The sequence below is a fragment of the Patella vulgata genome, chromosome 5 (assembly GCF_932274485.2).
Source record: "Patella vulgata chromosome 5, xgPatVulg1.2, whole genome shotgun sequence".
Taxonomy (NCBI): domain Eukaryota; kingdom Metazoa; phylum Mollusca; class Gastropoda; family Patellidae; genus Patella; species Patella vulgata.
Genome location: NC_065883.2, coordinates 63,289,408 through 63,316,915, shown reverse-complemented (window position 1 = coordinate 63,316,915; position 27,508 = coordinate 63,289,408). Strand labels below are relative to the sequence as shown.

The following is a 27,508-nucleotide window of genomic DNA, read 5'->3' as shown; positions in this document are numbered from 1 at the left end:
GCTGAGCTCTGCGGCATAAATAAAAATAAATCAAAACACTTTTGCCCAGGTGAGTGGCTTCATATTTTGGAGTTTAGGTGTTTTTACAACAGTAGTTAACCAATTATAAAATGTAAAAAATATGGTTTTATGTAATAGTTTTTGACCAAAAGTTTAAGAATAGCAGCGGGCCCGGGCACACCCTTCATTTTATCTGTGCCTTACATCTGGGCCCTGATTCACGAAATCTTAACTAAAGATAAAATCCAAATTTTAGTAGATACTTCAGTTTTGATTGGCTAAGCACTAAAATCAATCTAATATTATCCAATCAAATAACTAAAAATTTTATTTTATCTTAGTTAAAATTTCGTGAATAAGTCCCCAGGGTGACAGCTAGCGCTTTCTTAATTTTTAGAACCGAAAGTAGAGTGTCAAACGTGTGCGCATGCACAGCTCTGAGGTGCGAAGTAAACTTCCGGTTGTTAGCCGACACGTGTATTTTGTTGTTGTGACATCTCAAAAACGGGCTTATATATTGAATTTTGTTTGATGTAGAAATTTCAGATGTTGCCACATACTTGCAAGTAACAAACAACATAAAGCATGGCGTCAAAAAATAAAAAATCGGCAAAACCTGATGGTAAAACGTTGAAATTTAGAATTCTGCAGATTACAAAAACAAAGAAAAATCTGACATATGATCGCTGATAATTAATGTCAATACAATAAAAATGCTAGCATAATAATTTATGATTAACTGATATTAATGTCTGATGGTATTTATGTATTTTTCCAAAATGTTTTTATTTTTGTCGTTATTGATTTGATGTTAATCGTGCCCACAGACAAGAGGGGAGATTTTTTCGTTAAATTAATAAATTGAAACATATATTGGCAAGAAATAAATATAAATGAACACAAATTCAATGATCGATACACTTTGAATCTGTTTTACAGTTGTTCCAAAGACCTACAAATCCGAGAATTCCAGTGTACTCACTGATACAGTTGAACAAGCTGAAGATCATATGAAGGTAGGCTGCTGTATCAACCCATAAAGATGCATTACATTACATGTATTTAAGATTTAGATAAAAAGAAATGACTGTTCTTGCAATAATAGTTCAAAAATAGATAAGGAAAATTAAATGTACTGAAAATTTCATTCAAATTACCTTATTCTGAGCAAACATATCAGTGTTTGAAGATGTATGCCCTACATAGATAGTTTCGTAACTATCTACTTGACAATCAAGACTAAGTCTAGCTTATAAATTAAATTATTAAATGGCGATCATATTTCAATCCATTTAAATCTGAGCCATCCGATGGTGTTGTTCTGTTAATAAATGTGTAAATCATATAGTTTATATAACCTTTAAAGTAAAAATAATCATCATAATGGAACTTTTAGTAAACTGATGAAAAGACCCGATGTACTAGACTACCAAGTAGGGGGGGGGGGTATCTAGGAATTTTTGCAGGAGGAGTTTGCCAGGAAGGAAATCTGACAGTTGACAATGCATGATGTCATCATCGTCTGTCGGTTTCTGTAGTTATAGAGTTTGACTAATGGCGTTAAATAGTGTCTTCAACATGTTTAAATGTGATTTCTTTGATCATTATAATATGCTATGATGACTAAATGAAAAGAATTTGTTTAAATTTAGGTTAGTATACAGAAGAAATTAGAGACTGACATTCTGAATCTAATCCAAGATGAAACACAACATTCAAAATCATATGGTGAACTATCCCGGCGGCTCACATCTAGAAAACTTGCAGTAAGTTTGAAGACTTTAGATTTGTTTGTAGGATTAGAGTCATTTCTTTTGTAGAACTTTGCTATAAATGTTGTACCATATGAACCGTATGTAAGAGTTACAACACTTTATTAATCTCAATTGATACAATGCTCATCATTTTAAATTCTGCTCAATATTCTTATATGTTTTGCCTTTTACTTCTTAAAAGTAGAAAGCCTAAATAAGTTGTAATGATTAATGAGCCTTTATAATTGATTTATAGCCTTTATGAAATTGTTGAATATCATTAATGAACTGAACTTTTTATCATTCTAATTATTGAATATTATTAATGATCTTTTTATCATAATAATTGTTGAAAATCATTAATGAAAAATACAAATTATTTTGTCAATCCAATCTTGATAACCATTCTTCTTAGCCAATCTGATTAAAATAGAAATTTATGTTGTTGTTAGTTAGTTGTATTTTACGTCCGCTTCTAACTAACAACAACATAAATTTCTAATTTATATTTCGTTTTTCTTTTATACCTTTTGATGGCCTTTAGACCCAATGACATCAGACATTTGATTAACCAATTGCAATAAGTGGCTATTAGGAAATATGTTTATTATGCTTTGTTATGTTTTGTATTACTGCGAACCTTATTTAACAGACAATTTGATTGACTAATCCCTGACATGATCCAGAACTCAGGTTATTTAAAAACTCTTCCAGATACTAGTGTAATGAAGCCAACTACAACGAAATTTGTAACTATAAACAACAAAATGAAATAGGATCTGTGTTTTAATCAGATTGTTCTCAGTCCAAACCAGGATTTAAAAATAGGACATTCTAGCTAGTTTGATAGCCTAGTATAAAGTTTAGGACATTCAGCAATCTAAAATGTACATTTTAAAGCTAACACTGTAAGTTTTTTTCATAAGATATGTCATTTTTGTTATTTGGGGTGATAAACTACATATTATTCACCAAAAAATGCCAATTTTATTTACCAACTATGTTCCAAACTTGGCCAAAAAGCATGATAATAAAGGGTGCTGATGACAACAAAAATCTAATTTTCTCAGTTATACCTGCATGGATTTCCATCAAATTTGGCATCAACAATGATAACGTAATTCCAAGTCCAAGAAACCCATGAATGAAATGCCATGAATATTTTTGGAAATACTATTTGTACTTGCTAAAAAGAGATATTGAAAATCCTTCCCTTAGATCGAAAGTAGATTTCATTATTGACATTTTGACACAAAAAACGTTATAGTATATCAACTCAAAGTATTTTAAAATATTTGTTGACAATTTACCTTCAAACGAGATTTTGTAATTTTTGGTAAATTCTTTGAATGCATCCACAACAAGTTTTAAAATACAACAATTCAGATGTAAAAGTAAATATTTACTTCAGTGCACTACACTACCCTGCTCAAAATCATTTTATACATCCAAAAATGGTAGTCTTCGACCATCAATAAAAAGAAATTCAGCGATGTTGCAGTCGTGATAGATGGTAGACCTGGATAATTCCATTTTAGAGGGAATTCCTTCTTACGTCATATATAGATAGACATCAATGGTCCAGTGTGAAACTGTTGTTGGAGACAGCCATGATTGTTTACTGCGAATAACGCGACCGATGTGTACGACATCATAATTTATTCAAGAACTGATCTAGGTCAGGGAAACTGTCTCGTTTGCTATAGATAGTTTTTTTTTTCCGCTTGCATCTCCATTATTACACAATAAATGGTCAGAGTGTTCTGTATCCTCTGGGTTATTTTACACATGGAACAAGTATGCAAAGTGTTAATAAGATTGGTGCTGAAAAGTGTGTGAGTATCTTAGACTACTCAACGCCCTTAATATAAATGTGATGTATTACAGGATGTATATAATAGTTTATCAGGAGCAGGATTTCAACAGAAACAGATAGAGAATGCTATGAATAATACTATCATGAAAGGTGGTGATCTTATTACAGCTCTTGATTGGCTCTGTTTAAATATACCTAATGGTGAGATTCTATTTTATTATTTTCATCTTATCTTCCGAATGTCAGTGGTGCAGGATGGAGGGCCTGGCAAGGAACAAGGTCTGGTCATTTGGATGGGATGACAAATCGAGGTCCCCTGCACATAAAAGAACCATTGACAGTTGAAATTTGACGAAGAATAGGCAGAAATGCTTGTTTTTGGGCAAAATTGCCCTCAAGGGCGTGGATTTGTCATAACTTTTATGGGTGGGGGGACGGACGAACCCTGAAACCTGGAACATTTCATTACAAAACCAAAATAATAATTATGAACAGTTTACTAAAGGGGGGAACGTCCCCCCTAAATCCATGCCCATGACTGCAATTAAAGTTTAACAGGAGATAACTCTGTTTATTATTCTAATTAACTTTAATAATAGTAATGGATGATGTAAGCTAGCGGATAAGCGTTCAAGAAAGGGGCGAGTAAGCAGATCTCGGACCTGGGGCAAAGCCGGGTATCAAGCTAGTAGTAAATAATATTAAATCCAAGACTTGATTAATTAACTGCTGGCTAGAAATACCATAAAGAATGTCAGGTGCTGTTGATGAAGAGCTGCAACCTAGAAGCGCTTTCTGGATTAAACCACTTTCGGTTCAATAATAGTCATGCTGCTTGGGAATCCCTACCTTTGAATATTGTTCATATATTAACAGATCAACTGCCAACAGGTTTCTCTGAAACATTATTACGAGAAGAAGAGAAGAAAAGAAGACCACAGTTTGATCAATCTCTTCAAGTACAGAAAACGAGCGTCGCTGAAGGAGGAGCGGATTCTCAAAATAAATCACCAACTAAAAAAAAGAAAAAGGTCAGTACATTCAGAAATGATTTGTGATTGCAGCAAACCTATTTGGAAAAAGACATTATATGCTTTGCAACAAAAGATTTGTAATCATTTGGGGGATCCTACCTGTTAAGTCAAACAAAAATTACTTTTAGTTCTTCAAAACTTAAAAATGGGGAATGAAAAGCTTTTGAACAGGGCAAACATTTGGACATTTATGATCGGAATCAGTGTTCATGACCCGATTCAGTCATTTGTGACCTCAACTTGTAATTGTAATTTACTAATCTTTACAGGGGAAAAATAAAAACAAATCACCAACCCAGAATAAAGGAGGTGGAATGAAGAATTGGATATTACAATACGCAGAACAGAGTTCTTCAGAATCAGAAGGCGAAGATGGTCCTAAAGTATTTAACCCTGTAAGATATTTTAAATGTCTGCTCCCACAAGCTGGGCTGAGTATGGTTTGTTTTGATAATGTTAGATTATTTTAACAAATCTTGGCTTGTGAAGACTTTGTCTATTACTTTGTACACTACTGCTGAAAGCAGAGCAGGTAACTTAATATTATTAATAATAAGCAGGATCTCTAGCGAGATTGATGTAGTTCGTTTGCTACAATGCCAACTAGATCTCAAATTTAAAGAGACTTTAGAACTTTTTTAAGATCTTTTCCGGCCAGTATAAAAATTGTCTTTGATTTGGCATTATTTAACAATATGTTTATAACCGGGGTGTTTAAATTGGATCACATGCAAAATCTGAGACATATCTGCCAAGAAATCACTACAGTTATGGTCGTTTTAAGATTCCATTTGAGATGGACATCTTTTAGCTTATGGTGATTTTCTAAATTTCAGCAATACCGTACAAAACCATTATTCAATTTTCGGTGATTAGCTGAGTCTAGGGTTATTTTTATTTTGAGGTTATCTGAAATTAATTAAAAAAATTTTTTAAAGTTCATACAATTTAGAGCAAATAAACCAAAAGGATCAATTTTAAAATCTTGCCTATAGATTAATAAACTGTGAATGGATAAAACTAATACAATATTTAATTTCTATCTTTTATGGTTTGATTTTAGAAATCATTCGAATATTCCTTATTTGCAGTGTTTTGATGGAAATATTGAAGAATTTATTTTGTAATTTTTTAGAATCCAAAGTATATATCATTACAAGAAAAACTTGAAGATGCTAAAGAACAGGCTAGTTTAGCTAAACAGCAGGGGAAGGAATCAATTAATAAAAAATTATCTAAAACAATACGAGAATTTATGGTCGGTAAGTATAACTGCTAAAATATACTCTACATCAAAAATCAATATATCATGTTATAATTAGTCTACAGAGTATATTGGCCCCCACCCCACCCCCCAAAAAAAGGGTTGGGCGGGTTTGTATTATCTATCTTCTAGCATTTCTAGCTGGATTACTGAGTAAGCTTCTTGAAAATAATACTGAAATTCAATATATATATATATATATTTTAAAACAGGTATAATGTACTGCATCTCTTTAGGTTCCGTCTTTATTAGCCCAGTCGGAGCGGAACAGTAGGACTTTAAACCCTATTTCATTTCTCTCCTTACGTTATTGTCTTACAGAAATGGCTGCATTAGAAACACATCCTGATTTTGATGCCTCACTAAAGAAAACCGCACCAGAGAAATCTGCAACTGATAACAATATTCAACAAGCTAATAATGGCGCTACATCAGCCACACCTGTCTCTAATACCACAGCATGTAACAATAGTATCAAGTCTACAAAAGATTCTTCAAGTAAAAATAAAGATGATGATGAGATGGGCTTTGTTTGTTTTGATGCTTTAGAAGAACAAGCGGCCAAGGCACCACCATCAGGTATTTTATTGTAAAAATCAGACAAAACTCCCCCCATGTTAAACATTTAGTGTTTATTTAAATGTGACCCACTCTGGATAAAGGATCCGCATGTCCCCCCCATCATACATGTATTTCAGTACTTTGTGTAGAGGTGCTGTGGGATGAAAATTGTGAATTTGAGATTTCTTCAAAAATACATCACTTGAATCAAGGTTCATGTCCCAAAAGCTCAAAATAAATTTTTGTCCCACACTGAAATACTATGCTGTGCGACATGCAGATCCTTTAGCCGGGGTGGGTCACAAATTGCTATTTATTTAAAGTCACTAATCATCCATCGAAGGATTTTGAATCCCTTGTAAACAACAATATTGTGAAAGTTGAATCTCAAAGTAATACGAATCCAAAGATGGTTGAATTCTGTTCGGTATTCACAAAGATATAATGAATTAAGAATTTCAAGAAGAAGACAATAAAACCTCACACATGATATGAAAAGAAGGGTGGAAGAGTCCCAATAACAGTGTACGCAAGTTTGCATCTCACTGATGCATCCAAGGAAAAACAGGAATCATTCCTTGTAGATAAATCATAGTAAAAAATCCCCGGTAACAAATCCATTTAATATTCACACAGTCTTGTTAATAAGTTTGTTACCGGGGATTTTTTACTATGATTTAAGAATTTCATAACATTCAACATTCTCTGCAGTGTTAGGTAAAATCTCTTTTAATGGTCCTCTTTTTGATCAAATTGAATCCAAGCCAGGAGATTATCTACTAACCAGGAGGTCTCGCATTTGCACCTTGTGCTGACTGAAAACATTCCACAATGGTGCAGGATGGAGGCCTTGACAAAAACAGTGTCTAGTCATTTGGTTGGCATGAAAATCTGAGGTTACTTGTACGTATTGGCGTGCGCGTAAAATTACCATTGACAGTTGGAATTCAAAATAAGAGTAGGCCTTTGCGCCGCTATCCGGGAAAAAAATCCCTTATAACACACTATATGGCGTATGTAGGATGTTAAAGCTTATTTCATAAAATTGTTTAATAGCATGTCCATGATAAGTTAAAGATACATTATGGGAGATTAGATAAAGAGCTGGCAGTTCTCAATAAAATAGTTAAAAACTAGATAATGTAAAGGGTATTTGCTGAAAATTTCAGTCAAATTGATTCACTCTGATCCGAGAATTAGAAATTGAATTTTCGGCCTGGCCTTGATCATCATTGCTAAAGTCTGTACGATAAAAAACATAGCCTTGATTATCCATTTCATGATTTAATCATGAAAGAAAGTTCAGCAACAAATCGGATCCTAATCTAGTAAACATCAAAGGCTAGCTATGACATCAAGAATTGATTATGGTATCGATAAGTTAATTAATGTCTAATTAATAATTTAAATAATATTTCAGACCGAAATAAAGACCTGCAATAGGCAGGTTTAGCTCTTGCATAATGTTTAAGAATGTTTCTATTTATTTAAATAGTACCCAAGTCGGCTGGTAAAGGTCCTGTCGAAGAAGTTAGAAACTTTGAATACACCAGACAGCAATGGACAGGAAAATCTCCTAAACAGTTCCTCATAGACTGGGTTAGAAAACATCTACCTAAATCTGATCCACCTAAATATAGTAAAATACAACTCAAGATGAACAGATTTAAAAGCAAGTAAGATATAGCTAATAATTTCTGAACTTGTTTTATATGTCCACATTTTACTCTCTTGTTGTTTCACCAGTATTTAACAGAAGCCATTGTCCATTATTTGGGCTTGTGAAACACGTTCTGGATTTGAACCATTCGTACCCCACTCCTTGGGATCAAAACCTTATGACCCAAAGTGCATGCGTCAGATCACTTGATCACCCAACCCCCTACAGGTGTAGAACATGAATCCGCTGTCAAATTATTGGCTAATATCAGGTTTAGAAGATGAGAAATGTAGAATGTTTATTATATATAATTATATATTACAGAGTTCGTATTAATAAAATGAAAGATGGTAGTGTGTTGGAACTAGTACCCAATATTTTATGTGAAAATGTTAAAGATGCTGAACATCTGGCCTCTACTTTAGCTTTATATCAACTCTGTAAAGGGCAGGTAAGTCACATCATGTTCTGTTATATTATTATAAAGAGATCAGGATATCTTTTAAATTGTCCAATCTGTAATGGTAAACTGAACAGAATTATATTGAATTTAAGATCATTTTTAAATATACCTTATGCAAGAGAAATCTGCCAATTGCAGGTCTTTCTTTAGGCCTGAAATGTTATCTAAATTATTAATTAGACATTAATTAACTTATCCAGACCATAATCAACTCTCGATGTCATCGCTAGCCTGGGATGTTTATTGGGTTAAGTTCCGATTTGCTGTTCGACTTTCATTCATGATTTAATCATGAAATGGATAATCAAGACTATGTTCTTTATCGTACCGACTTTAGTAATGATGATCGAGGCCAGGCCGATAATTCAATCGCTAAATTCTCGGTTCAGTGGATCAATTTGACTGAAATTTTCAGCAAATTCCCTTTACATTATTTAGTTTTTAACTATTATTGTGAGAACTGCCAGCTCTTTATCTAATCTCCCATAATGTAGCTTTAATTACTGCCAAACCAGTCCTAATTTGGATTTTTTGTGAGCAAGATTACCATAATTTAATATGAGAACAATTTCCTTAGTAGGAATTTGTATTAGGCGTTCTGTAACGAACATGAGAAATAATTTGTACGAATATATTTTGTTTTAAATTTGAAATTAAAATCTGATAATAATTCATCCAATATATCATGTTTTGTTTCAGCCAATACATCAAGTGTTACCTCCCCCTTATAGAGATGTGTGGTTAGATTGGTTAGAGGCTGATAAAACTAAAAAACAAGATGCTATTGATAAAGAAAATAAGGTAAAAAAATAAAAACTCAGATTTTACACTCGATTGAACTGGTGGAATAAGCAAGGGTCAGATTTTAAACTTGATTGACCTGGTTGAGGAAGCGAGGGTCAGATTTTACACCCGATTGACCTGGTTGTGTAAGCAAGGGTCAGATTTTACACCCAATTGACCTGGTTGAGTAAGCAAGGGTCAGATTATACACACAATTGACCAAGTTGAGTAAGCAAGGGTCAGATTTTACAACCGATTGACCTGGTTGAGTAAGCAAGGATCAAATTTTACACCCAATTGACCTGGTTGAGTAAGCAAGGGTCAGATTTTTGAACTGGTCTTCTGGGTGCTTGATTCCTCTCTTTCTGGCTACTTGGCAGATTTCACAAGTTTAGTCCTTATGTCATTGAATAGATTAATTATAACATTTCAGCCGAGAGATCAATACATAGCAAAACTCATGAAAAAATTAAAATTAGACAATAATACAACGAGTACAGATGCGAATGCCACAAAAAGTCCTGAAGACGAGGAAAGGGAAACAACTTGGGAAGATTTAGTAGATGAAGATATTGTAAGTAGTTGATATTAACTGATGTATTGTGATCTGAATTAATTATAGACATAAACTTGTCCTGGGAAGTATGTATGTAAAATCCTTGAAGTAGGAAAACTTATCTGTAATTCTATATATATGAATGAGTTTCTTTGGGGTTTTCTGCCCTGATTTCCCCTTATCATTAGTGCAGTATTGGTACTAATGACATCATGTTAAAGATCCCTCGGAAGTTGAAAATTGAAATAACAGTACGCCGTAGCACTGATACCTAATAAAAATTATCTCATTGCCCACTGCATTGTGTATGCGCTTCTTCTAGAGAGAAGTAAGACATCAAACCTCATTTTATTTCTGTATTTCAGAAATTGTTGAATAAACCGATTTTAAATGATATCTAATTCTGTAGATCATGTTAATGCAGCTATAGCTATTTGACACCTCTTGGTCCATTCAGCTACAGCTATTTGCCACCTCTTGGTCCATTCAGCTATAGCTATTTGACCACTCTTGGCCCATTCAGCTATAGCTATTTCACACCTCTTGGTCCATTCAGCTATAGTGAAAAGCATGGCGCACCTGATTTAATCATGAAACATTTTGTAAATATGTTACAGGATATTAAACCAGAGCCAAAGAAAACCAAAAATAAAGGAAAAAAGACAAGAATGAAACTAAATGGAGAGGATATATTTAATATATTAGATAAGAATGAAGATAGTACACAGTATAAAGATTTGTATAGTACACGTCAACAACTACCTGTATTTAAACATAAAGATATTATATTAGATAAATTAGTTAAAGATAATGTAATAGTTATAGCAGGTGAAACAGGTAGTGGTAAAAGTACACAGGTACCACAGTTTATTTTACAGGTAGGTTTATATCTAATTCTTTTTAAATAAAAATAGCGACTAAACAATCCCTAAAATAGAAGAATCCCTAGAATAGTGCTTGTCATTCTGGATCTCTGTGATACAGTCGGGAGGTGCAGGAAAAAAATCATTGTAAATAATCTAAATGACAAAAATTCCCCAGCAACAAACATAAGAAGACTGTGTAATAGTAGGGTGGTTTAATCTTGTAAGCATTTTGGGAGATGAAAGGTACGAGTTGATGGTAGGGCTAGTGTCTGAAACGCTTCCTGGATTAAAACACTCTACTATTACACAGGCTTGATATGTTATTTTCATTCCATTTATACTGACGGTCACTACATTATCATCTACAGACATATTAAAGTAAAAACGTGATCTGGACCTGTGACCGCATAGTAATTGTTTTCAGTTTTGACATTGACAATCAATGCCTTTCAAGCTATTTCTGTATATATAATTATACCCAAATCATGAATATTTTTATTATAAGATATGTTAGCTGACAAAAATTTGGACTAGTTTTGGTAAGATTTGAATATAGTAATTTTAATTTGTTCTTGTTTCAGGATTTGGTTAAAAAAGGTGATGGTGAAAAATGTAATATAGTTTGTACACAGCCACGTCGTATATCAGCCATTAGTCTGGCTACTCGTGTATCTCAGGAACTCGGTGAATATAAGCTTGGCCAATCGGATTCTTTATGTGGTTATCAGATACGTTTTGAATCGAAGAAAAATATGAATACGAAACTATTATACTGTACTACAGGAGTTATATTACGACAACTACAGAATAATCCTAACCTTGATGAAATTACGCATATCATTATAGATGAGGTAAATACTTTTTATTATTCTTTTAAAGATGTCTTCCTGGTATCTAAGCTCTTGATTAAATGTAAGCATTGCTTGGAGAATAAGGAGTTGTCTAATGGCGGCTAACGTATGTCATTGAGTCAAGTGGTGTGGTTTCAATCCCAAGCGTGTACATGATAAAAAATAGGGTTGCCTGCACAACCTCGTGGGATTTTTCTGGTTTCCTCACACCTATGCACAAGTGAATTATTGAAATAAAATGGTACCATAATGTTAGTCCTGAAATAACCTAGCCTGTGTCAAATGGATATTTAAAGACATCTCTCTCTCTCTCTCTCTCTCTCTCTGGGTTGGAGAATATATCCAAACTACACAGGAAAAAGTAGACATTTGAATGGGCTAATTAATTATTAACTGTACCATTTGATCTCTCCAGTGTACCCAGCTATACTTGATAAATCTATGTAAGTTTATTTCAGATGTTTTAAAACAAAGGTTTTATTTATGAAATCTTTTCAGGTTCATGAAAGAAGTGTACAGTCCGATTTTTTGTTGATTGTTGTTAAAAAATTACTTACTAAAAGACAAGATCTGAAGGTTATTTTAATGAGTGCTACATTGGACAGTCAGAAATTTTCATCGTATTTTCAATATTGTCCTGTGATAAATATACCTGGTCGTACATTCCCTGTTGAGGTAAAGTTTAATTATATCGATTCACGATGTCTTCATAAGCCTAGTTGTTGCGGAATAGTAGGACATCAAACTCATTTTATTCAGCTTTTTTCTGGCTAAAATATGAAACTTGCTTTTTGAAAACCTTTGTTTGTGTGGATTCTATGTTGATTTTCATATTCAATAAATCTGCTAGCTGAACACTGTAAGTTTAATTAAATCTTGACAGACAATCTGGTTTAAATTCTCAGCTGCAATTCAACTAGTCATTGGAGATGAAAATCCATTGCCATTTTAATCAAAGCTTACAGTTAAATTTTAATCAATTTGTAATTTTAGAAATGTTTATTAAATATTATATATTATTGATCTACCAAGTAGAAATGTGAAATAAAATTTCATATTAAATATATGAAATGTTATATAACCTTTTATATTATTGTGGTTTCGAACCCCCGGTTGTACGTGGCAAAGAGTAGGGTCGCCTGTCCAACCTCGTGGGTTTTCTCTGGGTCCTCCGGTTTCCTCCCACTGATAAAGACCCCTACACGCAAGCGAATTATGTAAATAAAATTAAAACCATATGTTAGTCCCGAAATGACCTAGTTTGTGTTGAGTGGACGTTAAACCCCATTTCTCTCTCTCTCTCTCTTTATATTATTGATATACCAAGTAGAAATGTTATATAACTTTTTATTGTATTGATATACCATGTAGAAATGTTTTATAACATATTATATTATAGATATACCAAGTAGAAATGTTATATAACTTTTTATTGTATTGATATACCATGTAGAAATGTTTTATAACATATTATAGATATACCATGTAGAAATGTTATATAACATTTTATATTATAGATATACCATGTAGAAATACTATATAACAATTTATGTTATAGATTTTTCATGTAGAAATGTTATATAACATTTTATATTATAGATATTCCATGTTGAAATGTTTTATAACATTTTATATTATAGATATTCCATGTTGAAGATGCCATAGAAATGTGTGGTTATATAGTCGATGATGATTCTAAATATACATATAGTCCTAGTCAACTTGTACAGGTAATATACTTAGAGTCCTAATCAACTTGTACAGTGATTTCTATATAATCCTAATCAGCTCGTACAGGTAATTTACTTGGTGGACAGATGGTTTGGTGTAGGATGGTTAAAATAAATGTTGTTTCCCCCACGCAAGGACAGTGTAATCATTCAGTTTGGGCAAAAAACTGAGGTACTGTGTACACAGTGGCGTGCACGTAAAAGAACCCTTTACATTTGGAAGTTGAAATATGAGTAGTTGGTGCAGAAAACTAGGATGTTAACCCCATTTCATTTCATTTATATCATTTTGTGTCTACCTATGTTTTTAGTCGGCAAGCATGATATTTTCTGTTATGATATTTTAAGTTATGCAATGAAATAGTTTGCTCCCAACAAAATATTATAATCTATTGTTAGATTTCCAAAATATTGCTACTTTATTTGTGTATCAATTCTACCCCCATCGTTTAACTTACCAAAAATAGTTTGGAATTAAAAAGGTATATATTTAGTTAAATTGTTTATATTACCTATTTATTAGGAAGAATCAGCCAATGTTGAGGTCACAGTTCAAGGTGGAGAATCAACAAAAATGGACGTTCATTGGACTAAAGAAAATATATCGAGAATTGACAGGGTATGGTATTTGTTTGTTTTTGAAAGATCAAGGTTTAACATAATTTTAACATAATTTCAGATACAGTTTACAAATATATCCTATTACAAACTGCACATAAACTACATGTAAATGTAAATCAATCATTTTACTAGGCAACTCGCATACACTTGATGAATCAGACCTCAGTCTTATTATAAATAGGCGACAGCAGAGTTCTTACAACAGTCATATCTGCCAGTCTTGACTGATTATCAGTGGAAATGACTGGCTGGAGAACTTACCTGTCTGTCAGATTATATGCCATGAAATAAATCAGGGTTCCCGTGGTCCTTGAAAATCCTTGAATATCCTTAAATTTAAAATGTCATTTTCAAGGTCTTGAATATCCTTGAATTTCGCGGAAATAGGAAAATATCCTTGAATTTCAGTTGAGATCCTTAATTTTGTTTCAAATGTCTTCAATTCCTTTTAAATATGAGATTATAACGATAGTTGGTAATGTTTTGGTTATTTTTAAGATGAAAAATTGTAACTTTAGGCTAAAAAATGTCATTGAAAATCCTTGAATTTGACGTATATTTATCCTTGAATATCCTTGAAAAAATGTTTGACGAAGCCGCGGGAACCCTGTAAATGCAAAATAAAAAAAAATGTGAAATTTATAGTTTTTATGTTTAAAAACATTTAAATATATATTATTTAAAAGTTGGGAAGATGCTGAAATTGTCATACTCTTTGTAAAAACATCTTGCAAATCAAAGATATATAAAATACGTCAAAAATGTACTGGCAAAACAGAATGTTCAGACTCATAAATAAGCACCACTAAATACATCAGAAATGTACCGACAGAACAGAATCTTCAGACCTATAAATAAGCACCCCTAAATCATCAAATTGTCGCTTTAGTTGGCTCTGTGTATCAGTGATTTTATAAGGGGCAGCCATATCATGGCTTTTGCATGATACTCATTGCTGCTTGGGACAATCTGAAATTGTTGATAAAAAAAAAATAGAAAAGTATTTTTGATGTATATTTTATAGACGGATCTATCAGCAGAGAAATATTGTCTACGTACAAGAAATGCTGTAACAAGACTTAACCATAATAGAATTAATATGGATCTCATTATAGTGAGTACAATATTTATATATGAACAATAAAATATAACAGCCCATTTTTCTAACGGTGCAGTATTAAATTTATTTTTTAAAAGTTTTATGCTGATATGGTTCACACATGTATTCAAGCAATTATTTTTTAATCTTCAAACTTATATGTGGACACAGAAAAATCCCAGATTTGCTTTTAACACCATGCTTTAGGTACACCTCTTCCAGTATGATTGGTAAAAAATGTGTACTGAAAACTACAGTATATATCTTTGGAATTTATTTTTTTTTTAAATTTCAAAATGAAATTTATTATATTATTGTTGTAATTTTAGGATTTAATCAAATATTTGGGTAATAAGGAGCCATATTGTGATATGGAAGGTGCAATATTAATATTTTTACCAGGGTTAGCTGATATTCAAGAATTAAATGAAGTTTTAACAACTGAGAGAGAATTTTCTGATAGAAACAGGTAACAATCAACCATCTGATTATTCTGAGTTTTATAGAGTATTGCCACATTCTACCTGTCTTGTGTGCTGTATATGATCAGTCAATTCTCTGCCAATCATCAGGAGATCAAGTCCAAAAAAAGATTTATACACCGTATATGATTATCCCCTTTTGCCAATAATCAAGCGATCGAGTTCAAAAAAAGAATTATATATGTGCACAAAATCAGAACACTGTAAGACCCCTTGGCATTTGCCACTGTTCGGGCAAATCTTTCCTCATAGCACACTATATGGCTTATGCCCATCTTCAGAAAAGTAGGACGTTAAACCCCATTTTCATTTCTGTAATAATCATTTTGGTGATCTTTGCATATGCTGGTTGGATTTCTGTTTTAAATTAAGGCAAGTTTACACAAATACTTATGATTCACATAAGTAGAATAGCTGATCCTGTGTAGATAGAATGTAGTGTTTCCAGTGGCAGATGTCATCTTTCCATTCCATTTTTGACCAGTATATGCATGAAATTGTTTAGTTATTTTGAATAATTTTCCTATCTGTAACTGTTTGGAAAAAGTTCAAGCTTGTTTAATCCTAGTCCAAGCTATCATTATATTTAGCTGTAAGTAGGAGTTGGTTTGTGCATGAGAAGTATGCTTACTATTTCTAGAACATATGATATCACTTCTCATTTGAAGAGTTACAATTTTTTCGATTGTATAAACTTGCTTTGTTGAATAAAATTTTTCATTTTATCATGACAGATATCAGATCTTAGCTCTTCATTCAGTTTTATCATCTGGTGATCAAACTAGAGCGTTTAATATTCCACCACCAGGTGTCAGGAAGGTTGTCCTAGCAACCAATATAGCAGAAACAGGTATTACTATACCAGACGTTATATTTGTTATTGATTCAGGAAAAGTTAAAGAAACCAGGTGAGTTGTCTTCAGAGCTTAAAGGGGGGAGGGTGGGGGGACATTCAGGGTTGTGCTAGCTTGCAGCTCTTTTGCTATAATCGCAGATCCGCATTAGAATGGTGATTTTTTTATCTATTCTATTATAAACTCTTTTGTTTTTCCCCAATCCAAGAAATATATTAACCTGTTAAGTTCGTAGGTCGTTATATAACGTCCTGGTCAACTGCCACTCACTGTGTGTTGGTCATAATATAACGCCTTGGAGGTATTTTCCCCAACCTATTCTTAGAACATAGTTCGTCACTTGGGGGAATCCCTTGGGAATTCCCCCACGATCGCAGCATGTGTAGGACGTTATATTACGTCCTGGACAACTGCCACTCACTGTGTGTAGGGCATAATATAACGCCTTGGAGGTATTTTCCCCAACCTATTCTTAGAACACAGTACATAGTTCTTCATCACTTCGTCAAATTAATTACACAATAGGGGGTAGTTAACGTTTTAAAAACGTCACACTTAACGGGTTAAAGTTACAATTTCATATTTTCTAAGAAAGTCAAAACATAATTATTTTTATGTCTTTTGCTCAATAGGTTGTCAACTCACTATTATACGATCATAGGTTATCTTTCTCACACTTAAAAATCTTCACACCGGAAATAATAACACAATTTCCTCCCTTGTTTTCCTATTCTCCACCATGGAATAGCTATCTTCAAACATTGGAATTTGAAGTTGAAAATGATATTATTGCCAACTTCTCAACTGTCAATAGTGAATTATAGGATTAATAGGATTATTCTTGGTAGGACTGTTTATAGATACCATCTATTTTAGGGCTTTATTTTAATACATTGTAAAAATATAACTTAAAAATATGAAATTGTAACTTTAAAGAAACTCTCATATTTCTAGGACTAGATTTTCTATTTTGAATCTTTTAACATTCGTTATAATGTTCTGCTAGCAAAATTTCAAAGTAGTGGTCCAGATTCCAGAACCTTTTTGACAAACACTCAACTCAAAGAAAATGTGGATGCAGCATAGAGCTGAAGCTGTTTTGTGATTTTCAATTGAAGTTGATATATATTTCAGTTTATGCTTGAAAGTAGAAGCACATGGGCCTTATTCGTAAACATTTAAATTAAACTTAAATCTGTTCTGGGATTTTTTTAAATCCAGTCAATGCAATTGCTGATTTTCAAAATATTTTAGTTAATTTTTTTTAATAAGGCCAAGAGTTATTGTTATATGAATATGTCATTTTAGAAAACATAGAAAGTTATTTATAGTAACATGTATTCAGAATTTTTAACTAGATGCATGTATACAAGTAAGTATAGAAAATGTCTCATTTTATAAATGTTTACAGCAATTCTCCACATATCTAAATACTGTTTTATGGCTATTGATGAAATTTTTAATGATTAAAATTGTTTTCGTCTTTCAGATATATAGAAACTAAACAGATGAGTAGTTTAGAAGAAGTATTTATAAGTAAAGCCAATGCTAAACAAAGACAAGGCCGTGCAGGTCGTGTTCAAAATGGTTTCTGTTTTAGGTTATTTACTCAAGCTATGTAAGTAGGATTTTAGTAGAATTTTAAAGTTTTAATTACTCAACTGATGTGGAATATATTTTTTAAATGTATCCACTTTAGATCATAAAGTCTGTAATTCTGTCAAGTGGCTTGTTTTGTGGTTTCGATCCCACACTTGTATGTGACTAGGAGTAGGGTAGCCTGCCTAACCTTGAGTCCATTGGTTTCCTCCAAATGCTAAAGTCCCTATGCGCAAGCAAATTATTTAAATAAAATTGGACTAGGCCTATGTGAGTCCTGAAATGACTTAGTTTTTTGTTGAGTGGAAGCTAAACCCCATTTGTCCATCACTCAGTAAATAGTGGCTGGTGTGGTGTGATTATATGTGATATATTGTAGGTATGAAGATTTCAAGGCTTACACTATACCAGAGATATTGAGAGTACCACTAGAAGAATTATGTTTGAATATTATGGTTAGTAATAATTATATCTGTAATTGGCGGTATCTTGTAAAAAAAAATTATATTTGACAGTCCAAAGAGGGGGTAGGCAGGGGTGGTCGACTCTACTCTTAAAGAACTTGCATGGTTCAGAGACAAGAACATGACAAATAGTTTATAAAGTCAATTTTCAGTGTTTCTTGTATGTGAAATAATGATGTGTCAAGATAGCTTGCAAGTTGCTACAGTAAATTAAGTCGCTGATACCAATCTTTTTGACGATTTCAAATTTTTCACTGCTTAATCCACAGTAAAATGTACTGATTATTTAACATTTAATTAAGAAAACCAAACCAACATATGTAGATAATCTAACAACCTGGATTCACATCCGCTTAACTCTTAACCGGTCGACGTCATTTTGACGTCATGACGTCAAGTGGTCAGGCTAAATAAAGGCTGACGTGAAATAATTTGTATGCCTATTTCAATCGACTACTGCCGAATAATTATAAATGATAGACTCTTGACAACAATAAAAAAGTTGATGGGGATAAGTTGATCTATAATTTGCAAATCATTCTAAATCCTTTTCATCAGAAATATCGTCTTCAGAATCGGTGTCATCGATAAAATCCGAGTCGGAATAATTCATAAGTATTTCAACCACTTCGAGCATCTTAAACCTTCCTGACATCGGTAAATCAGTTTTTCCTCAAAAAATGATGAACAAAGACATGTTTTTCTCAATGCACTTGACAAGACAAGTTCCTGTCTGTCACGCATGCAAGGCCATATCAATTAAATACGAAACTAAATACTCAAATGATGCTTATAAAAAAGTTTCTTCCTGTGGTCGACTTTAGTCGTCCGTGACCACTTTGTGACCACTTTGCTGTATAACGTTGTAGTGATTATAGTCGACAATGATCGGATAAGGGTTAAAAAAAAAGGTCCAACAAAAGATTTTAACCAACACATATAGGTGGCACTGGCTTGTTTATATCATCTGTAGAGGATGTGAATTTTCAATTAATCATAACTTTGTAAAGACTGAGCGTATTTGAAACAGCTTAAGACTGGTATCCCTTTTAAAAATCAAACTTTTACAATATTGTAGTTTACTAGGAACAATCAGTGACTTTAATTGTTCCAGTACAAGTAGTTGATTAAATTGATCAATATATGTAGAAGTATTCTAAACATTTTAAAAAAATTTCAGAAATGTAATTTTGGTCACCCAGTAGAGTTTTTGTCTCAAGGATTAGATCCACCACATGAACTATCGGTTATACGGGCCATGGATCTATTACGAGCTGTAGGTGCTTGTGAAGAGGAAGGTAATACTCTGACACCATTAGGTCATCATCTAGCTGCATTACCAGTACATGTTCGTATTGGTAAGATGTTACTATATTCAGCAGTATTTGGTTGTTTAGAGCAAGTGGTAAGTATTATGTAGACAGTAAACTAAAGATTAATTGTAGCAACAGATCACCTTATATTTCAAAGTGGCAAAAATGTTATTAATCCATTACACTCAGGGGTGGTGGGGTGGTGGCCGAATGGTTAACGCATGTATGTTGCATCATAAGGTCTGTCATTGAGTCAAGTGGTGTCGTTTTGATTCCCCGCTTGTGCATGACAAGGAGTAAGGTCAGCTGTCCAACCTTGTGGGTTTTCTCCGGGTTCTCTGGTTTCATCCCACTGCTAAGCAAGCAAGCAAATTAATAAAATAAAATTGAACCATACGTGAGTCCTGAAATGACCTAGTTTGAGTCCAGTAGACATTAAATTCCATTTCTCTGTCTTTCATATAACTCAGATCAAATCCAATTTTTTTGCATTGTGTAAAAACATAATACATGAACATATTTCCTTGAATGTGTTACTAAGATATGGGGATGGGGGGGCCAAAAGCTACTTGTAAATAAATTGTAAATAAACCTTTAGTAGTTAAAATTCAAAGGTGGTGGACGGGATCAGAATTAATCAGAATACATTGAGTTTTCATGAAAAATATTTTTTTTTTTTTTCATTATTTTTGATAATTTTATTTTTAATTTCAGGCTGTTATAGCAGCAACCATGACAGATAAATCACCATTTGTTGTACCATTAGGTAAACGTGAAGGTGCTGATGTAGCTAAACAAGCTTTATCTATATCGCTATCTGATCATCTGACTTTATATAGAGCTTTTATCGGGTAAGATTATTTCTATATATAATCATCAAATATATAAAACACTTCTGTTATATCTCTATCTAATAATTAAACATTATATAGAGAACTTGTTGGGTAATATTATATGTTTCAATCTGATCATCTGGCAATGCTAGTGTATAGAGTATATGTTGGGTAAGATTATGTTTTAGTCTGATCACCTGACATTATATATGGGGTTTATATTAGGTAGGATTATGTTTCAATCTGTTCATCTGACATTATATAAGGCTTAAGTTGGGTAAAATTCTGATCATTTAACATTATATAAAGCTTTAAGTTTTAATCTATCATGTGGCATTATATAGAGCTGAATATGTTGGGTAAGATTATGTTTTAATCTGACCACCTGACATTATATAAAATTTATGTTAGGTAAGATTATGTTTCAATCTGTTCGTCTGACATTATATAAAGTTTATGTTAGGTAAGATCATGCTTCAGTCAGATCATATGACATCACTAGTATGTAAAGCTTCTGTTGGGTAAGATTATTTTTCTATATTTTCACATGATATGCAGAGCTTAATTATATAGTATATTCTATGTATGTATGGTCATATTGGTATTTATATGAACATTTGCTTGTTTTACAGATGGAAGAAAGCTCAGAATCAAGGACGTAATGCTGAAGAAACTTACTGTCGAACAAACTTCTTAAAACGCAATACATTACTTGATATTGAGGTGAGTAGCTTTGGTTATTCATATAAATCATATGTCCTTTTAATATGTGATATTTTTCCATATGAAAATAAGAATTTACCCAATTTTCAGACTAGGAACCACTTTTTGGTAGAAGAGAAAAAAATATCTTTCTTGTCTATTTGGTAGAAAAACAAGACTATCAGTACTTTGTTATTCCTTCATCTTCTGGCTGCCATAACTAAATATTGTGGAAGTCTTTTGTAATAATGTAGAGAAAATTCAATACTATAATTTATGGGGTACAAATCTATACTTTTTCAGCGGGAGTCAGGACTTTCTCTTGTACTCTGCTTTGACTTATATATGGATGAATTATCACTTAGATACCATTATTATTATTTTTTTTATCGTTTCCTAGAAGTAAGCGAAAGCTGTTGTTTTAGTTATATTGTATAACCCGTTACTGACTGGCATTGAAATTCGATATAGTCAAAAGTACAAAGTCGGATTAAAATCAGGTGCTTTCAGCCCATTTTCCAATCCTACCAAGACATCATCCATTGATGTTGCGTTCATATCTCAGTTGACATTAGGGGGGGTTGGATGGCCAAATGGTTAGCTGTGCGCGCTGTATCATAAAGTCTGTCATTGAGTCGACTGGCGTGGTTTCGAATCCCTGGTTGTACGTGACAAGGAGTAGGGTCGCCTGTCCAACCTCGTGGGTTTTCTCCGGGTCCTCCTACTGCTAAAGACCACCACGTGGAGGCGAATGATTGAAATAAAATTGAACTGTATGTTGGTCCTGAAATGACCTAGTTTGTGTCGAGTGGACGTTAAACCCCATTTCTCTCTCTCTCTCAGTTGACATTAGACGTTTAAACATCAGATGTTCTGAATATGTTAGATCAGTTAATTCAGAACCACAAAGACAAAACGAACTAAAGATATAATTGCTAAAAATTGTCCTATTTTGGGTACAAATTGGTTTCCTCAATATAGAAAATATGTGAAAAGTTGTGTACCAATCTTTTAATTTTATAAAATATATAAATATATATATCATCTGTTATTTTACAGAATGTGAAGAATGATCTCATCAAACTAGTTGGTTCAATTGGTTTTGATACGATGTCTGGTCTGTCAAAATCAACAGAACAACTTGACACAGGGGTCATCGCTATGGTAAAAGCTGTGTTGACTGCTGGTTTATATCCTAATGTTGGTCGTGTAAGCCACACCCCTCCAGTAGATGCATGTCTGTATCCAGATAAGAAACTATGTATAGTAGAAACACAACATGCTTCTATAGCTATACATCCTTCATCAGTTAATAGATATATGGAGACAAACGGATGGTTGATATACCATGAAAAGGTACAAATTAATTCAAGCACGAGAGAGAGTGAAATGGGGTTTATCGTTCACTCGATAGAAACTAGGTCATTTTGGGACTAACATATGGTTCAATTTTATTTCATTAATTTACTTGCGCGTAGGGGTTCTTGAGCAGTGGGAGGAAACCAGAGGACCCGGAGAAAACCCACGAGGTTGGACAAGCGACTCTACTCCTTGTCACACTCAAGCGGGGAATCAAAACCACGCCATTAGACTCAATGACAGACCTTATGATACAACGCACATGTGTTAACCATTTGGCCTGCAAACCCCCCTAATTCAAATGACATCATAACTAATTTAAAGTCTTTGAGCTTGATTTGGATGATATAGGAATCCCTTACAAACTACAATACCGTAAAAGTTGAATCACTAATAGGAATATCTGTCCAAAAATTGTCCAATTCCGTTAAGATTTCCGCAAAATCTTATTGATGTGCCTAGTTTTAATGTGATTTAATCCAAGACGAATATTATCTAGTGTTGATATTTTGATTTTGTTGTCTTAATTAAATATTTAATAATTAATCCGAGTACATATTAGTGTGGATTAAGCCATGAGAAATGTAGTGGTTTCTCGATGATCAACTGATAACATCAGTATCATATATCTGTTAACAATTTTAGACTGTAAATACAAGAATTGAGTTTTCTTTGTGATATATATATTTTGTGAAAAACAGGAAATTCAATTTCTAATAATACATCTTGCTTTCAAAATTCAGTAAAATCAGAAATTGAATCCAGAAGTTGATTCCAGACTTCAAATTTAGGACTTATTGTATATTTGTGCTTAGGTATATGATTTTAAATATTGTTTATTTTTAGGTAAAATTAGCTCGTGTTTATTTGAGAGATGTTACATTAATATCACCATTTCCATTGTTATTGTTTGGAGGTGCTATAGATGTTCAGCATACACAACAATTAGTTACAGTTGATAACTGGATTAAATTTAAGGTACAGGTATTTCCTTATATCTTAAAATACAGATGTGACGTCATCCTTTGTTGTTGGCATACCATTATTTCAAATAATCGTACATTATACTAGATGAAATATTGGACTCCTGTGACGATTTCAATGAGATGCACGTGCAGGATAGTGTCTTTATCTTAAGTTGTGTAATGGTCTCAAGCAAGGCATTATGTAATATTTTAATATAACACTCAGACTCAGTATATTACTTAATGTCTTGCTCTTGATCATTAAATCATACTTAATATATGCTAGTAAAGTGGGAGACACACTAGCTGAAACATTCGGCCAAATCATTTACTGCCAAATTCATCACCCGATTAAGTGGACACCCATGGCGAATTGTTCGCCTGATTCACCAGTCGATTGCATCACCTTTCAGGTGATAAGTCACATGATTAAGCATGGCAGCGACAAAGAAAAAGCAAAAAATAACTGTAGCAGTGGGAATTTGTTTAATTTATGCCGTATTCGTCTCCTCCTATAAAATAATAAGCTCTGATTCTTTCTCAGATTCCAAGTTAAAGCAATAGTCGCCATTTTGTCTTTAGAAAATTATGTGACTTTCTCAACATCAGCGGTGATTGGCTAATGAATTCTACAATCGGTCGAATACTTCGGTGAACCAGACACACCAGGGGATTATAAATACGGCAAATGAAAATTCAGCTAAATATATCAAACATGTTTGATTCGAGTGATTCATTCAGGCAAATACAAATTCGGCAATGGAACACTGGACACACTAGGCAAATTTTGGTGGCGATTCATTCGGCCGAATGATTCGGCTAGTGTTTCTAACGCTTTAGAATAATTGATTTGAAGAATAGAGGGCAACATGCTATCCAGATTTTCTCTCCCTTATATTACTGTATATTTGATTTAAGATAACAAGATGTTAGAATCCTCTTCCTATCTTTCCGTTTCGTGGAGGAGAGGGGAGTTAGGAATCGTGTGTGGCTGAGTGGAATAATGTAAATGCTTTTTGATCATTAGGTCTGTCTTTGAGTCAGCGTGTATGGATTTAGTCCAAAGCATGTATATGACAAGGGGTAGGATCCCCTGTCCAACCTGGTGGGTTTTTGAAATAAAATAGTTTGTGTAAAATTAAACCCCATGTCTGTTAGATTCCCAAACATAAGTTTACAAAAGGATAGGGAAATATGGAGTGGGGAAATCTGAAGAAACTGACATTTAAATAGTATTTTGATCTGATGTTCTTTTTTCAGACCTATGCTAGAACTGGTGTTATATTTAAGGAGTTACGTAATTTATTAAGTGATTTATTACAAAGTAAACTCGAAAATCCCACATTAAACTTTTCTGGTAAGTAAAGATATAATGGACAACTGGGAGACTAAAGGGACATAAATCACACCGACAATTCAAAACTAGAATATAAATCACTTTCTTTAAATCATGATGCTAGTGTATTGATGAAATCTACAAAATGTACAAATTTGACTTCTGTATAAGGATTATTAATTTTGTCCAATTTCCAAAGTCTTTTTGTTATAACATGCATATATGATGTAAATACCTTGTATATTTGGCTGTGCATTTGATCCGGTCGATGCAGGAAAGTAAGATGCAAAGCCTCATTTCATTTAAGTTTTTTTTCTGTGCATTGATGTGCTTCCAACTGACATGGTTAGGGGAATATCTATTGGCATGCATGTAAAAAAAAACCCTTGACAATTGGAATTCTAAATAATGGTAGGCCATAGTTCCACTGTCTAAGAAAAATATCCCTTATAGCACACTGTATGGCATATGCCGTCTTCATTAGCCCAGACATTGCAGAAAAGATGGATGTTTAACCACATTTTATTTAATTTCATTCCCTTTGGAGTCATACAGGGTTTGATTCCTGTAATATGTATACATAATTGATGTATTTTTTACTTGTAGGTAATGAACTTGTGTGTATCATACAGAAATTATTACAGAGTGAAAAACCTCAAACTCTCTAGATTTTTATAAACTTTTATCATATTTTCAAAATTAACTGGTATTTATTAGATAAGATTTAATGTATTAATACCCCCAAAAATATTTTCAGTTGTTCTGTTCATTGTGAAATGTCTTTGATATCAAGCAAAAATTGTGAACAATACTAAAAATATTTTCAGTTGTTCTGATTGTTTTTGATGTCTTCATTGTCAAGCAAAAATTGTGAAGATATATAACAAATAATCCATTTTTCTTATTGTGTAATAGAATTATATAGTGAAATTTATTTATGGTGAACTTTATTGTATAAAAATTTTATAAGATGACTGACCTTTACATCATATATATACACTGATTTATATTGTAAATATTATTTAATGTATATTATGTTTATTGTATGATGTTATATATTTACTTATGTTGTACAATGAAATATTATATGTATGTTTAAGTGAGCAATTTTCATTAAAAGATGGAATATCAATAACTTGTGTAAATATATAATATTTGCTTTGCTTTTGGAATCTATTTCCTGACATTCCATGTCTAGGACAGGACCAATCCCTCATAATTAAAAAAATAAGTCTAATGTTCTAAGAAAGAAATAGTTTGATAAAAAGTGTTGATCTAATTAAGTGAAATGGAATGGGGTTCAACTTCCTAATTTCTGTTCCAACATGGCTAATAAACGAGCATACACTTATATCAAATTCCAACTGTCAAGGGTTCTTTTACGTGCACGTCAATGTTTACAGGAGACCTCTCATTTTGTCCCATCTGAATGACTAGACACTGTCCTTGTCAGGCCTTACTCTTATTTAGAATTCCAACTGTCAAGGGCTCTTTTACATTGCATGCCAGTGTGTGCAAGGTACCTCAGTTTCCATACCATCCAATCAACTAGACACTTTTTGTCAGGCCCTCTGTCCCTGCACCACTGACAAGGGAGTAACCATGTCAGAAAATTCTGAGGTACACTGGGGGCAAACCTGAGACATTCTGATTAGCCAGTCAGTACCTTTACTCACTGAGCCAGCGTGACTCCCACCCATAATAGACCCCTCACTCTTTCCTAAATATAAAATGTTACTATAAAGATTGACCGATGCCAAATGGATATGTAGGACTGATCACAAAGAAAATGTACTGTAAAAGAGAAGTCCATTGAAACATCTTGGAACAACAACTCGGCTTGTAAATGAGATAAAATGTTCAAACTTGGTGTGGATGTTCAACTGAGGTTGATGAGTATTTCAACTTAGGCTAAGCAGAAACAAGTAATTTGATTTGTCCATGCTTTGAGACACCATAAATTTGATTCTAATAGTCAGAGTGGTTAAAGTTAACCTAGTTTTATTGCATCAACACCTGTTACTGCCCAACCTTGTGTGTTTTCTCCCGTCTTCTGGTTTCCTCCCATTGCTACAGATCCCTACACTCAAGCAAATTATTGAATTAAAATTGTACCTGTTAGTCCTGAAATGACCTGGTTTATGTGGAGTGGACATCTCCCTACCTTCGATAATAGCCATTTTCTGCTTGAAATAAGCAAAATTACAAAAAGAAAAATATGCAAATACTGTCATCTGTTTTTGTTGGCATAGTGTAGGTGAAATCAGACTCACTGTTTGCTAGTTTATCTTTACTGTATAAAGCTATGTGGGTATAGGGTCATGGACGTAGCCAAGTCTGACAAGTTATATCACACTGGATAGTGATTACTTTTTCTATGAGAGCCATTTTTTTTTTATCCAAGACAGCAGGTTAATTTATTGAGTCATAGGGGACAGGATAGAAACCCAGTGACTTATTTACAGACTGGCAGTGCATAATAAAGTTCTGACAATTTATATAGCAGTCACCATAATTTACTCGATCATCCTTTTATTCAAAAG

General features: G+C 33.1%; 1 protein-coding gene across 1 annotated transcript; it reads left to right on the top strand.

Annotated features, from left to right (window-relative positions):
• The first annotated feature begins 455 nt into the window (after positions 1-455).
• LOC126820556 (ATP-dependent RNA helicase dhx29) lies at positions 456-25,959 on the top strand. Its single transcript, XM_050548585.1, has 29 exons — positions 456-622; positions 940-1,016; positions 1,653-1,766; positions 3,642-3,771; positions 4,447-4,601; positions 4,874-4,999; positions 5,740-5,866; positions 6,190-6,447; positions 7,925-8,105; positions 8,414-8,540; positions 9,252-9,353; positions 9,769-9,909; positions 10,509-10,769; positions 11,339-11,608; positions 12,107-12,283; positions 13,249-13,338; positions 13,862-13,957; positions 14,984-15,073; positions 15,388-15,527; positions 16,275-16,448; positions 17,884-18,012; positions 18,373-18,448; positions 19,638-19,862; positions 20,485-20,621; positions 21,236-21,326; positions 22,365-22,661; positions 23,511-23,642; positions 24,890-24,986; positions 25,572-25,959. The coding sequence occupies exons 1-29, from the start codon at positions 586-588 to the stop codon at positions 25,631-25,633; spliced, it is 4,119 nt and encodes a 1,372-aa protein (XP_050404542.1). The 5' UTR covers positions 456-585; the 3' UTR covers positions 25,634-25,959.
• The last annotated feature ends 1,549 nt before the right edge of the window (positions 25,960-27,508 follow it).